At 71.7% G+C, this 14,424-nt stretch overlaps 1 protein-coding gene across 3 annotated transcripts in view; it reads right to left on the bottom strand.

Annotated features, from left to right (window-relative positions):
- SLC4A9 (solute carrier family 4 member 9) overlaps nt 1–13,858 on the bottom strand; it is a 33,813-nt gene extending 19,955 nt beyond the window's left edge. For all 3 annotated transcript variants that reach the window (XM_075900090.2, XM_075900091.2, XM_089769559.1), the window contains exons 1-11: nt 13,539–13,858; nt 12,397–12,557; nt 10,810–10,965; nt 8,796–8,857; nt 8,477–8,634; nt 6,807–6,894; nt 6,245–6,399; nt 5,168–5,284; nt 4,194–4,368; nt 3,432–3,565; nt 2,195–2,466 (exon numbers count right to left, since the gene is read on the bottom strand). In XM_075900090.2, coding sequence (XP_075756205.2) covers nt 2,195–2,466; nt 3,432–3,565; nt 4,194–4,368; nt 5,168–5,284; nt 6,245–6,399; nt 6,807–6,894; nt 8,477–8,634; nt 8,796–8,857; nt 10,810–10,965; nt 12,397–12,557; nt 13,539–13,834 — 1,774 coding nt within the window. In that variant the 5' untranslated portion in view covers nt 13,835–13,858. The remainder of the gene's footprint in view (nt 1–2,194; nt 2,467–3,431; nt 3,566–4,193; nt 4,369–5,167; nt 5,285–6,244; nt 6,400–6,806; nt 6,895–8,476; nt 8,635–8,795; nt 8,858–10,809; nt 10,966–12,396; nt 12,558–13,538) is intronic.
- Nucleotides 13,859–14,424: the final 566 nt, after the last annotated feature.

Below are 14,424 nucleotides of genomic sequence, written 5' to 3'. Positions count from 1 at the left end.
CCTCCCACGCCCGGGGGAAGGGAGCCGCCCGGCCCTCGGCCCAGCCCTCCCACGCCCTGGGGAACGGAGCCGCCCGGCCCTCGGCCCAGCCCTCCCACGCCCGGGGGAACGGAGCCTCCCGGCCCTCGGCCCAGCCCTCCCACGCCCGGGGGAAGGGAGCCGCCCGGCCCTCGGCCCAGCCCTCCCACGCCCGGGGGAAGGGAGCCGCCCGGCCCTCGGCCCAGCCCTCCCACGCCCTGGGGAACGGAGCCGCCCGGCCCTCGGCCCAGCCCTCCCACGCCCGGGGGAACGGAGCCTCCCGGCCCTCGGCCCAGCCCTCCCACGCCCGGGGGAAGGGAGCCGCCCGGCCCTCGGCCCAGCCCTCCCACGCCCGGGGGAAGGGAGCCGCCCGGCCCTCGGCCCAGCCCTCCCACGCCCGGGGGAAGGGAGCCGCCCGGCCCTCGGCCCAGCCCTCCCACGCCCGGGGGAAGGGAGCCGCCCGGCCCTCGGCCCGGCCCTCCCACGCCCGGGGGAACGGAGCCGCCCAGCCCTCGGCCCAGCCCTCCCACGCCCGGGGGAACGGAGCCGCCCGGCCCTCAGCCCAGCCCTCCCACGCCCGGGGGAAGGGAGCCGCCCGGCCCTCAGCCCGGCCCTCCCACGCCCGGGGGAAGGGAGCCGCCCGGCCCTCGGCCCGGCCCTCCCACGCCCGGGGGAACGGAGCCGCCCGGCCCTCGGCCCAGCCCTCCCACGCCCGGGGGAAGGGAGCCGCCCGGCCCTCGGCCCGGCCCTCCCACGCCCGGGGGAACGGAGCCTCCCGGCCCTCGGCCCAGCCCTCCCACGCCCGGGGGAAGGGAGCCGCCCGGCCCTCGGCCCAGCCCTCCCACGCCCGGGGGAAGGGAGCCGCCCGGCCCTCGGCCCAGCCCTCCCACGCCCGGGGGAAGGGAGCCGCCCGGCCCTCGGCCCAGCCCTCCCACGCCCGGGGGAAGGGAGCCGCCCGGCCCTCGGCCCAGCCCTCCCACGCCCGGGGGAAGGGAGCCGCCCGGCCCTCGGCCCAGCCCTCCCACGCCCGGGGGAACGGAGCCGCCCGGCCCTCGGCCCAGCCCTCCCACGCCCGGGGGAACGGAGCCGCCCGGCCCTCGGCCCAGCCCTCCCACGCCCGGGGGAACGGAGCCGCCCGGCCCTCGGCCCAGCCCTCCCACGCCCGGGGGAAGGGAGCCGCCCGGCCCTCGGCCCAGCCCTCCCACGCCCGGGGGAACGGAGCCGCCCGGCCCTCGGCCCAGCCCTCCCACGCCCGGGGGAACGGAGCCGCCCGGCCCTCGGCCCGGCCCTCCCACGCCCGGGGGAACGGATCCACCCGGCCCTCAGACCAACCCTCCCACGCCCGGGGGAAGGGAGCCGCCCGGCCCTCAGACCAGCCCTCCCACGCCCTGGGGAACGGAGCCGCCCGGCCCTCGGCCCAGCCCTCCCACGCCCGGGGGAACGGATCCACCCGGCCCTCAGACCAGCCCTCCCACGCCCGGGGGAAGGGAGCCGCCCGGCCCTCGGCCCGGCCCTCCCACGCCCGGGGGAAGGGAGCCGCCCGGCCCTCGGCCCAGCCCTCCCACGCCCGGGGGAAGGGAGCCGCCCGGCCCTCGGCCCAGCCCTCCCACGCCCGGGGGAACGGAGCCGCCCGGCCCTCGGCCCAGCCCTCCCACGCCCGGGGGAACGGAGCCGCCCGGCCCTCGGCCCAGCCCTCCCACGCCCGGGGGAACGGAGCCGCCCGGCCCTCGGCCCAGCCCTCCCACGCCCGGGGGAACGGAGCCGCCCGGCCCTCGGCCCAGCCCTCCCACGCCCGGGGGAAGGGAGCCGCCCGGCCCTCGGCCCAGCCCTCCCACGCCCGGGGGAACGGAGCCGCCCGGCCCTCGGCCCGGCCCTCCCACGCCCGGGGGAAGGGAGCCGCCCGGCCCTCGGCCCGGCCCTCCCACGCCCGGGGGAACGGAGCCGCCCGGCCCTCGGCCCGGCCCTCCCACGCCCGGGGGAACGGAGCCGCCCGGCCCTCGGCCCAGCCCTCCCACACCCGGGGGAAGGGAGCCGCCCGGCCCTCGGCCCAGCCCTCCCACGCCCGGGGGAAGGGAGCCGCCCGGCCCTCGGCCCGGCCCTCCCACGCCCGGGGGAACGGAGCCTCCCGGCCCTCGGCCCGGCCCTCCCACGCCCGGGGGAACGGAGCCGCTCCTACCCGGGCTGGACGCGTTGCAGGCGCAGCCGTAGAAGGGGACCTCGTCGATCCGGTAATCCCAGTGGACGGGGAAGCTGTCGGCCAAGCCCAGCATCTTCTTCACGGCGTCGTAGACGAATATGAAGCTGATGAGGGCGCAGAAGCCCTCCTCGGTGAAGCGGGTGAAATACTGCACCAGGTGACTGGCTTCGGTGGCCACCAGCACCAGGCCGAAGAAGGCCACCCAGAGGCCGATCCAGAGGCGGAACTCCAGGTAATCCAGGCCGTGGTCCCTGGCGGAGGGATGGGCCGGGGAATAGAATCACAGAGCGCTAGGACTGGAAGGGACCTCGAGAGTCGCCGAGTCCCTCACGGCAGGTCCGAATACTCTAGACCGTCCCTGAGAGACATTTATCCCGCCCCCCGGCCAAGGCTTCTGGGCTCCGCCCGTCCCGGCCAGGTTCTCACCTTCCCTGCAGGCCAGGCACTCGAACCCTTCGGCCATTTTCACTGCGCCCTCTGGACTCTAGTTTGAGCCCCTCTTCCCCAAGGTGAGGCACCCAGAGGTGGCCACCAGCCGCAGTGCAGGCGCCGTGCAGAGCACACAGTCACCTCCCCCAGTCTGGTGTCCGCCACGCCTGTTTCTGCCCTGTGCCAGCCTGTGCGGCAGCTGAGCATCACTCGCCCCGTCCGCACGCTGGGAAGCAGCCCCGAGACGCACGTACTAAGAGACATGCCCAAGGTGACGCCGTGCGTCAGTAGCAGGGCTAGGGCCCAGCTCTCCCACCACCCAGCCTGTGTTTGAGCCCCCAGAGGCCTTTCTGGTGCCAGGGTCCTGGAACAGCGACACAGAGCCCAGTTCTGAGCTGTGAGGAGGAGAGGGGTGAGCCAAGCGCCACGTGTGCAGGGAATCACCCCAAAACTGTTGGCTCCCGCTCTCTGCTCCAGGCCGGGCCGGGAATCCTGCAGGTGCAATGCCGGCACTGGGCCATGCCAGGATGTGAGACACGAGTCCCTGGGGCTCGTCCCTGGGACACTGCCCCAGTGGCTGGGGGCAAAGGGGTTCCCTGCGGGGGGGCCAAGGCCGGATGGGGGGCTAGCTCTCCCCCAAAATCCCAGCAGCCATCCCTCTTCCCTAGCAGACCCCTTAGGAAAGCTGCCGGGCCTAGGGTGGGGGAAGAGCTCCGGGTCTCAGGAAGCGGTTCCGGGAGCTCCCTGGAGGCAGCCTCCCCCACGCAGGGCCTGGGGCCGGACTCACCGGCTGAAGGAGAAGAGGAGCCGCTCGAAGACGAGCACGGGGCCGGTGCTACTCAGGATGGTGAGCGGCTGGCCCGCAAAGAGGCAGAAGACGGCTCCCGCGATCGCAGTGCCCAGGAAACTCTCCAGCACGCCCTGAAACGCAGGGGGCCACTGAACCGCGCGCTCCCCTCAGGCGGGCGCAGGGCCTGGCTTCCACAGGGCGCACTCTGGGCATTGCCGGGCGCCGCTGAGCCATGGGGCCGGAGCGATGCCAGCCGGCAGGCGCGTCGGTAACCCCCGCCCTGCCCACGGACACAGGAGCGGGCGCGCCCAGGCCCCTCCAAGGCGGGAGGCAGAGACGCCCCCAGGAGCTCACGTGCTCGGAGGGCCCTGGATGAAAAGCTCCAGCGAAATGTGCGGGTCTGCGTTACCGGGCTCCGACAGCCCCGCCCCCGCCCCGGGCCCCCCCGAGAAGCAGGGACGTTCTCAGCGCCCTAGAATCGGGGGGCTCCGTTTCAAAGCGACCACAAGGGGCGTGAGATGGAGGCGCCGGGAGCAGAGAGCGCGGCAGCCGGACGCGCCCCGCCAAGGGCCGGCGCCTGAGAGCGGAACCCCCCGCGTGGCCCCCCGCAAGACGGTCCCAAGAAAGCCGGACCGCACGTGGCCTGCCCCTCGCCCCGTTCCGAACATGCGGTGGCCCCGGCGGGGACCCAGCGGCCGCCCGTGCAGGAAGGCCCGTGGCGCAGTGCAGCGGGGGGCGCCACACGGGGCGGGCACACACCTGCATGTTGTCGGTGGCGTCCCCCAGCATGCCGCCAAAGGTGATGGCGTTGGTCACGGTGGCCAGGTAGATGTAGAGCACGGCCGAGAGGCACTGGACGCTCAGGGCGTCGGAGAAGTCGCTCCAGTACCAAGGGGCCTTCCTCCGGACGTCCTTCACCAGCCCGCCGAACAACCTGCAGAGCCAGGGGGCAGCAAGGGGGCTGGAGACACAGCAGGCGCCACCCCCCGGCGCAGCCCCGCTCCTCTGGGCTCAAGGGAGCCGCCAAAGCCAGCGCCAGCCTGCCCCCTGCTGGCCGGCCCACGCGAGGGCCTGTGAAAGCCGATATCGACTCCACGCCGTGAGAGGTCTGGAGCCTGGGCCGGGTCTGCGCCCGCAGTTGTTCCAGGCGGATGTGAAACCGGAGGGGGGGTGGAAATGCCAAGCTCAGGTCTGTTCAATTCGCACCAAGTCTGATGCGACCCAGATCTGAGGGTAGGGGCAGAATTTGGGCCCAGGGGTCGGTTCAGGTCCCTGCGTATGGAGCGGCCGCCCACGTTGGCCAGGAACCCTCGGGAAGCCCGGCAGTGGGGGCGAGAGTTGCCCCGAGAGACCCTGTCAGAGCCAGCCCAGGCGCTGCCCTCCCGGTTACAGACAGAGTCCGGATACGCCTGCCCCACGTCTGCACCTCCCCGGACCGAGCCCCAGCCGGTTTGCCCGTCTGGAGCAGCCCGAGATGAGACGTTGGGCCGGCGCTGCCAGGAGACCGTCCCCGGCGCTGCAGAACGAGAGGTCGGGGGCCAGGAACCCAACTCCGGCCTCGCCTGCAGCTGCCCCGTGGCTGCCCACAGGGCACCGGGTCCACGGCGTCAGTGCAGGGCACCCGCCAGAGCCCGGCTCCACCCCCGACTGACCCGGTGTGAACAGCGCCGTCCCGACTCGGACGCGCCCCTCCCTACGCCGGCGCTGCCGAGACTCCCCCGCCCGGCACTCACCGTCCCGTTCTCTGCAGCTCCTCGCTCACGAGCTGGTGCCCGTGGGCCTGGCGGTCGCCAGCTGCAGGCCCGGCCCCGTTGCTGTGAGGTTTCCATTCCCGGAGGTGCATGGAGATCCTGCAACCAGAGAAACGCCGGTGGGCGGGAGTCGGCCCACAACCACCTCGTTAAGGGAGGCTCCTTCCCCGGGCGATGTTGGGGCTTGAATCCTCCGCCCCACTGCTCTCTGGGGGTCTCAGTGCCGCTGCCGCTCCCCCCCAGAGCCAGCTGCATCTCAGGGCACAGGGGGGGGGATGCTAGTTTTATAGCCAGGCAGAGTGAAGGTCTGGGGGCCGGGGGGCCCCTGCAGAGCACGTAGGTTTTAGCCAAGACTTGGAATAATTTGCAGAGTTGCAGCGCGCCTCGGAGGGCCCTGCTGCTCCGGCGACTGGCCCCCGGAGCTTAGCCACAGGGATGGGATACGGGAGCGAGGCCGAGCCCTGTTAGCCGGGTCCCGCCCGCTCATGGGAAGATGGGACTGACCCTGCTGGGTGACCTGCCGGCCGCAGGAGCCAGTGCAGAGCAGGGAGCGTCCGTGCCAGGTGCTGCTTGCGACTGGGCCCCCGGCACGGTGACTTGCATCTGCGCAAGCTGAAGGTCAGCCCCATGGAGAGTGCGCTGGAGCCTCTCGGGCAGGCCACTGTGAGAAAGAGCCACAATGTCCTGGCTCCGGCAGCTCCCCCTCCGGCTGCTCCCCGGGGCGGGGTGGGGCAAAGGCTCCGGCATCTCCCCGGGGTGGGGCGGGGCAAAGGCTCCGGCTGCTCCCCGGGGCGGGGGAAAGGCTCCGGCATCTCCCCGGGGTGGGGCGGGGCAAAGGCTCCGGCTGCTTCCCGGGGCGGGGGAAAGGCTCCGGCTGCTCCCCGGGGTGGGGCGGGGGAAAGGCCACTCTGTCTGTGTGAAGCTCCCTGTCCCTGCCAGCTCCCTCCCGTCTACGCCGTATCCGCAGAGCCGGGGCTGGACCGGACGGCCCTGCGCTGAAGCGCTGTTCCCTGGGCCCAGCTCCGCTCTTTGGTGGGGATCCCCGGAAGCCGCGGGTACCTCCTGTGCGGCGAGGGCAGGCACTTCGGCGGAGCGATTCGGACGGTCGGGTCCCATTTGCCTGGCGGCAGCACCGTCAGCTCGTCCAGAAACTCGTCCACCCCTGCGATGAGGTCGTCTCTGTCCTGAGCCTGGTAGGCCACCCGCTGGAAGAGCTGGCGGGAAACGCGGCCGTGTTACCCCAGGAGCCCTGAGCGCCGCAGGCGATGACAGACAGGTCCCTGCTAACGCTGAGGACCCCCCCGCGCCCTGTGCGAACCAGCACGTCCCACGCCCAACTCCCTTTGCGTGTCACTGGGATTCCGGCTCCTAACTCCCTTCGTCTCTGGAACGCACAGTCTTGAGATCACTGCCAGCTAACCCTGGGCCGGGCGAAGGGCCGACCCATTTCTGCCTCCTTCCCGCCCGGGGCCTGCGGAAGAGGATCCGAAGGCTGGCGAGGGGTGAGAATGAGTTCCCGTCAGCTTTGCCTGCCCCCCTATTTTCTCCAGAGATGGCGCCAGCGTCTCTACAGCGCTGTAAGCTCTCTCTCTCCCAAACCCTTCGCCAGCCCCAGGCTCACCTCGTCCGTGAGCACCGTGGCCACGGCCTTTCCGATCTCGTGGTAGGCTTTCACTTTGGCTCTGGGGCCCAGGAGGATAAAAAGAAACCTGGGGAAGCACAGAAAGAGTGAGAATGCGCCCACTTCTGGAGCGAGCTCTCCCGGCGTGGCCGAGGGCCGAGGCTGCCAGCTCCTGGAACTGGCCGTGGGCGTGGAGGAGGCCACGCGGGGCAGTGCAGGGCTCGACACAGCTGGTATCTGCAGGCATGGTGAGGTCGGGGTAAACGTATTGCTCCTTGCCTCGCCGTGGCCAGTGGGCGGGGCTTTCAGAGCGGCCCCGCCCTCATTTCAGCCACTTGATGATAACACTCCTGGGGGAGTTGCTGGCAGCAGCTGGCCACTGACTTGCAGAGCTTCAGGCGTGTGCAAATCACACTCGGCAAGTGCGAGGCGCAGGCACGCTAGCCCCAAGACAGGACGCTGGTGCCTGCGCTCACACTAGGTCCCCCTCGGGCCTGTGCGGGTTTGTCGGGCGTTCACACTGCGCTCTGCCACCCGGCACGTCCCGCGCTCCCGCCCCGCGCATGGCAAGAGCGCGTCCTGCGAGAGCACCGGGGCGGGTGGCTGGGGAGCCCAGAGCCAGAGGCAGCTCGGCTGCCGTGGGCTGCAGCCAAAGCCCCCAGGGCAGGGGTCACCAGCCCGTCGATTGGGACCGACCGGTAGAGCTTGGAGCCTCTGACAGGGGATCCTGAGAGGTTTGGCTGGGAGGCTCTCAAGTGCCGGCACTTCTCTGCGCCTCCCAGCACCGCCGTGCGGCTCCTGCCCTCCGCCCTGGAGCTGCCCCTCACCCCTGGGAGCCCCCCGCTTGCTGTGCAGGGCCCGGGAAGAAGAGGAGGGGTGCTGCTGTCAGGTGTCCCTCCCCCACCCTGTATCCCATGTCCACAGAGCAGAGGGGGGCAGGGATGGAGGGAGTTTGCTGGTTGCTTTTGGGAGGGGTGCAGGGCCAGGGCAGGGGTGAGCCGGCCTTAGGCCCCTGCCCCACCACCCAGAAGCCACCTGGGGAAGCAGTGCCCAGCTGGACCCTGCATTCCGAGCCCCGGCCTGAACCCCTCCTGCACCCAAGCCCTGTCCCCAGTGAGTGAGGGTAGAAGAGGGAGGGAGGATGGAGTGAGCAGGGGCGGGGCCTCAGAGAAGGGGCGGGAAGGAGGCGGGGCCAGGGTGTTCGGTTTTGGGGTAGACCCTGGATTGTATTTACATTCAAAAAGTGACTTTATGCTTAGAAAGGCTGGTGGCCACTGCCCCAGGGCGCCGCAGCGAGAAAGCAGCAGCAAGTCTGCTAAGCCAGGCTCCACCCAGTCCCAGCACCCACCCGCCTGGGGCCAGGGCAGCGTTAGTCCCCACCGGCCCCGCCCAGGGCTTTGCCCGGCAGAGAGGAGACGTCCCCGCGGGTCTCAGCCAGCCCAGGTCCCAAGGGCAGCGGAGCATCGGCCCCGACCCGGTACCAGGCCTCTGTGTGGTTTGGCTCCAGTGCAGGCTGGTAGGACCCCGGCCCCCGCCGCTCTGGCTCAGCTCTGCACAGCAAGTGTCCGAAACCCCCCGGAGAGCGTCCCTCACCCCAGCCCTGGCCCACAGCCCTGGGGAGCGCCGGTGCCGTCTCCCTGCCCGAAGGGATGGTGTCTGCTGATAGCTACCTGCTGGGGAAGGCGACCTCCGTCAAGGCCCCGAGCCCCACGGCCTCCTGCAGCCGGATGAAGGCGATAAACGGCCCCTCGAGGAAATCCACCTCCCCCACCAGAACGTTGGACACTTCGGTCCCCGCTGGGATCTTCTTCCGCAATCGGTTTCTGAGCTGACAGGAGACGGGGCCTCAGGCCAGGCTGGCGCCCAGAACGGGCCGCGCGCGTGACTCCCCGGTTGGCATGTGGCCGCCCCTTCCCCCGCCCCGGGCGCCTCCGGCCTTCCTGGAGCCCGGTCAAAGGGGGTGCCCTGCCCAGGGCTGCCCGGCCATACCTGCTCCGGGAGGGGGGCTTCTGAAATCTCAGCTCCTGGCTCCAGCCCACTGCGAGCGGCGTCTGTAATGCATGGAAAGACGCTCAGGTCGGAGATGCAGAGGGACCAGGCCGGCCTGCGGCCATTGGCTAGAATTTCCCTCAGCCCCCAGCACCTCCCGGCCCCCTGGCCTGACTCCTGCCCCCCCACATCCCCAGCCCTGTCCTGAGACCCTCACACACTCAACCCCCTGCCCTGACTCCTGCCCCCCCCATCCCCAACCCTGCCCTAGACCCTCACACACTCAACCCCCTGCCCTGACTCCTGCCCCCCCCACATCCCCAACCCTGCCCTAGACCCTCACACACTCAACCCCCTGCCCTGACTCCTGCCCCCCCCCCATCCCCAACCCTGCCCTAGACCCTCACACACTCAACCCCCTGACCTGACTCCTGCCCCCCCACATCCCCAGCCCTGCCCTAGACCCTCACACACTCAACCCCCTGGCCTGACTCCTGCCCCCCCACATCCCCAGCCCTGCCCTAGACCCTCACACACTCAACCCCCTGGCCTGACTCCTGCCCCCCCACATCCCCAGCCCTGCCCTAGACCCTCACACACTCAACCCCCTGGCCTGACTCCTGCCCCCCCACATCCCCAGCCCTGCCCTGAGACCCTCACACACTCAACCCCCTGGCCTGACTCCTGCCCCCCCACATCCCCAGCCCTGCCCTGAGACCCTCACACACTCAACCCCCTGGCCTGACTCCTGCCCCCCCACATCCCCAGCCCTGCCCTGAGACCCTCACACACTCAACCCCCTGGCCTGACTCCTGCCCCCCCACATCCCCAGCCCTGCCCTAGACCCTCACACACTCAACCCCCTGGCCTGACTCCTGCCCCCCCACATCCCCAGCCCTGCCCTGAGACCCTCACACACTCAACCCCCTGGCCTGACTCCTGCCCCCCCACATCCCCAGCCCTGCCCTAGACCCTCACACACTCAACCCCCTGGCCTGACTCCTGCCCCCCCACATCCCCAGCCCTGCCCTGAGACCCTCACACACTCAACCCCTTGCCCTGACTCCTGCCCCCCCCACATCCCCAGCCCTGCCCTGAGACCCTCACACACTCAACCCCCTGGCCTGACTCCTGCCCCCCCACATCCCCAGCCCTGCCCTGAGACCCTCACACACTCAACCCCCTGGCCTGACTCCTGCCCCCCCACATCCCCAGCCCTGCCCTGAGACCCTCACACACTCAACCCCCTGGCCTGACTCCTGCCCCCCCCCACATCCCCAACCCTGCCCTGAGACCCTCACACACTCAACCCCCTGGCCTGACTCCTGCAGCCCCACATCCCCAGCCCTGCCCTGAGACCCTCACACACTCAACCCCCTGGCCTGACTCCTGCCCCCCCACATCCCCAACCCTGCCCTAGACCCTCACACACTCAACCCCCTGGCCTGACTCCTGCCCCCCCACATCCCCAACCCTGCCCTGAGACCCTCACACACTCAACCCCCTGGCCTGACTCCTGCCCCCCCCACATCCCCAGCCCTGCCCTGAGACCCTCACACACTCAACCCCCTGGCCTGACTCCTGCCCCCCCACATCCCCAACCCTGCCCTAGACCCTCACACACTCAACCCCCTGGCCTGACTCCTGCCCCCCCACATCCCCAGCCCTGCCCTGAGACCCTCACACACTCAACCCCCTGGCCTGACTCCTGCCCCCCAACCTCCTGCATCTCCCACATCCCCACCCCCTCCCTGAGCCCCCCACGTGCCAGCCCACACTCACATTTCTTACAAGTGGTCATGGGTGGCAGGCAAGCCCCAACCCCGCCCCTTCCACCTGAGGCCCCGCCCCTTTAGCAACCTCCTCCCCTCCCCGCTGAAGCCAGCCCCATCCCCATCCCCAGCCTTCCCGGCTCGCCCCCCTCCCCGCCCCTCCCCGCCCCCTGCCAGCCGGGACCGGCCCAGCGCCGCCCTGCCCGGGGGCGGGTCCGCCGAGGAGCAGCCCCGCCACTCACCCCTGCAGCAGGCGGTCCCCAGCTCAGCCGCCCTCCGCAGCGGGGCCGGGGGGACGTGGTGCTGGGGGCTGCAGAGCAGCAGGGCCGTGAGCCGGGCCCTCTCCTCCGGCCGCAGGGCGCGGGCGTCCGGCTCCGGCTGCGCCGCGGTGGCCGCCTCTGCAACAGAGCAAAGCAGGAGGCAGCAGCTTCTCACTGCCCCGGGGCCGGGCGGGGGCTAGGCAGGCTCTGGGGTGGGGCCGGGGACGAGGGGTTCAGGGTGCAGGAGGCGGCTCAGGGATGGGGCAGGGGGTTGGGGGGGTTCTGGCTGGGGGGCAGGCTCTGGGGTGGGGCCGGGGACGAGGGGTTCAGGGTGCAGGGGGAGGCCCAGGGATGGGGCAGAGAGTTGGGGGGGTTCTGGCTGGGGGGCAGGCTCTGGGGTGGGGCCGGGGACGAGGGGTTCAGGGTGCAGGGGGAGGCCCAGGGATGGGGCAGAGGGTTGGGGGGTTCTGGCTGGGGGGCAGGCTCTGGGGTGGGGCCGGGGACGAGGGGTTCAGGGTGCAGGGGGAGGCCCAGGGATGGGGCAGAGAGTTGGGGGGGTTCTGGCTGGGGGGCAGGCTCTGGGGTGGGGCCGGGGACGAGGGGTTCAGGGTGCAGGGGGAGGCCCAGGGATGGGGCAGAGGGTTGGGGGGTTCTGGCTGGGGGGCAGGCTCTGGGGTGGGGCCGGGGACGAGGGGTTCAGGGTGCAGGGGGAGGCCCAGGGATGGGGCAGAGGGTTGGGGGGGGGGGGGTTCTGGCTGGGGGGCAGGCTCTGGGGTGGGGCCGGGGACGAGGGGTGCAGGGGGAGGCCCAGGGATGGGGCAGAGAGTTGGGGGGGTTCTGGCTGGGGGGCAGGCTCTGGGGTGGGGCCGGGGACGAGGGGTTCAGGGTGCAGGAGGCGGCTCAGGGATGGGGCAGGGGGTTGGGGGGTTCTGGCTGGGGGGCAGGCTCTGGGGTGGGGCCGGGGACGAGGGGTTCAGGGTGCAGGAGGCGGCTCAGGGATGGGGCAGGGGGTTGGGGGGTTCTGGCTGGGGGGCAGGCTCTGGGGTGGGGCCGGGGACGAGGGGTTCAGGGTGCAGGAGGCGGCTCAGGGATGGGGCAGGGGGTTGGGGGGGTTCTGGCTGGGGGGCAGGCTCTGGGGTGGGGCCGGGGACGAGGGGTTCAGGGTGCAGGGGGAGGCCCAGGGATGGGGCAGGGGGTTGGGGGGGGGTGGGGTCTGGCTGGGGGGCAGGCTCTGGGGTGGGGCCGGGGACGAGGGGTTCAGGGTGCAGGAGGCGGCTCAGGGATGGGGCAGGGGGTTGGGGGGGTTCTGGCTGGGGGGCAGGCTCTGGGGTGGGGCCGGGGACGAGGGGTTCAGGGTGCAGGAGGCGGCTCAGGGATGGGGCAAGGGGTGGGCTCCGGGGTGAGGCAGGGAGGGAGGACTCCCCCAGCCCTCTCTTGCCGTAGCTTCTCGGGGCCACTCTCCCCAGCCATGGCAGCTGCGGTGGGACCGGGCCTCTTCCCGCCGCCCGGCTCAGAGGGCCCTTAGCCGGCCCGGGGGCAGGGAGGGGTCGTCCCACATTCTCCACCCACCAACTATTTGCTTCAGACTGCGGGCGTCTAAATCCAGCAGGACGGTCCCTTTCCTGAGGCACGTCCTGAGCTCCAGCAGACTGTGCAAGGGCAGGGCCGTGACGTGGGGCTTGCTCCATCGCTCGCCTCCGTCCTCCACCTTCTCCTCAAACTTCACCCACCTGCGCAGACACACAGCAGGGCCGGTCAGCGGCCGCCCTGCCTCGAGGGGGGCAACGCCCGGGCTCAGCCACAGCGGACCCCTGTGGGGGCAGGGCAGGGCCGGCCCCAGGCACTCGGCTCACTCGCCGCGGGGGGGGGGGACACTAAACAAGTGCGAACGAGGCCCCCCTCCCCCCCGAGGCCTTCAGCCGCTGACCCTCAAAATGGGCCTTTCCTGGGCTCCAGACTGGCAGGAAAGCCAAGGACCGGCTGGGCTCTGAGGACTGGATCAGCCCCCCAGGAAGCAAAGGGCCCCCCATCAGCCACGCCAGAGAGAGCAGAGCTGGCCCCGGGCTGTCAGCCGGGCACCTCTCCACGGCCCGAAGGCGCTTTCCTCCTGCAGACACAGGTGTTCTCTGCCCCTCCTGCGGCTGCCGGGGCCCGGTGCCCCCCATTGCCCCCCGGGGAGCCCCGCTGCCTGCCGGGAAGGGCCTGCCCGTGCCGCCACATTCCAGGCATTCAGACGGCAGCACACAGGCGCCCTTGTCTGCAGGCCGGCCGGCTCAGGCAGCCAAGCGGGTCCCTGATAGCCCAGGCCTGGCGCAGGGCGCCCTGCAGACCGGGGTCCGGCAGAGCGAAGCCCCGAACGGTTCTGGGAGCCTGGCCCAGGGCCGTTGGCAACTCCCCTCTCGGCGGGGCCGTTTCCCAATCCTGTCGCCTCGTGCCCCTCGGCATCGCCGACATCTGCCCCTTCCTGATCTCTCCCTCCAGTCCCACTGCAGCATCCTCCAGCTGCTTTCAGTGCTGGGTCCTGCCGGGGGCTGGACTCGATGGCTCTCGAGGTCCCTCCCAGCAGGCTTCCCTGTGTCCCCTCCCACCAAGCGCCTTCCTCCTCCTGCTGCCCCCACGGCCAGCCCTGCCGAGCGAGCAGGGCAGGCTGGCCTCATGCCCTCACAGGGGCAGCGCCCGCCGGTGCCTGGGCTCCCCCGCCGAGCACCTACCTGGCCGTCTGCTTCCACCGCGGGCCGTCAGGGGTGGGCAGCAGCTCGTTGAGCTGTATGAACAGCACCGGGCAGCTGGCTTCCTTCCCCTCCCCCTTCTGCAGCAGGAAGGCCACGCGCCCGGCTGCCCCCGAGACGTCGGGGGTGAAGATGCTTCGCCCAACGGCCTGGCAGATAACCAGGGAGTTCTGGCTCTGGGGCCCCTCTGGGCCGGCCGGATGGGGGCTGCCTGGACCCCCCGGCACAGCACCTGCCTCCCCCCGGGCGCGGAGGCCCTCGTCCGCCTGCACTCTCATCGCCAGCCGCCTGCAGCCCCTGCGCCCGACCGTCCCTGTCTGGGCAGTGCGGAGGCGACGCCAGGCACCCTGCCTTTATCCAGCCCTGAGCCTGTTCGGGCCAGCCCAGCCCAGCCCCCGGGAACCCAGCCCCAAACAGCGTTATCAAAATAAGGAGGCAGCCTCGCGGCATCAGCACCGGCCCCGGCTCGCTCCTGCCGCCCCGCGCCGCCTGCCCTGTCTGGGGGGGCCGCAGCGTTCGGGCTGAGCCTGGGGACACGTGTGTACAACCGTGCCGGCCTGGAAACAGCAGCCTGCTCCGGCCCTGCTGAGAGTGAGGGGGGCAGGGCATCCCGGGGGTGGGGGGCCTTAGCGCCCTGGAGGAGACAGGCTCAGCAGGTGTCTACAATTACCCAGGACCCCGAACCGATCCCCGGCGGGCGTGACACTCCTAATAGCCCCCCCCCGCTTCCTTTGTCTCCCTCCTCTTCCCCTTCCTCCCAGCCCCTTCGCCATCCTCATTGCCTGTCCAGCTGGACAGAAACGGCTGCCTCCGAGCGGCTCCCCTGGCTGGAGGAGAGCTCACAGCCGGCCACAGCCCTGTTTCGGAC

This window comes from Pelodiscus sinensis, chromosome 16 (assembly GCF_052426305.1).
Source record: "Pelodiscus sinensis isolate ZL-2025 chromosome 16, ASM5242630v1, whole genome shotgun sequence".
Lineage (NCBI taxonomy): Eukaryota > Metazoa > Chordata > Testudines > Trionychidae > Pelodiscus > Pelodiscus sinensis.
This window is presented reverse-complemented; position numbering and strand designations above follow the sequence as displayed.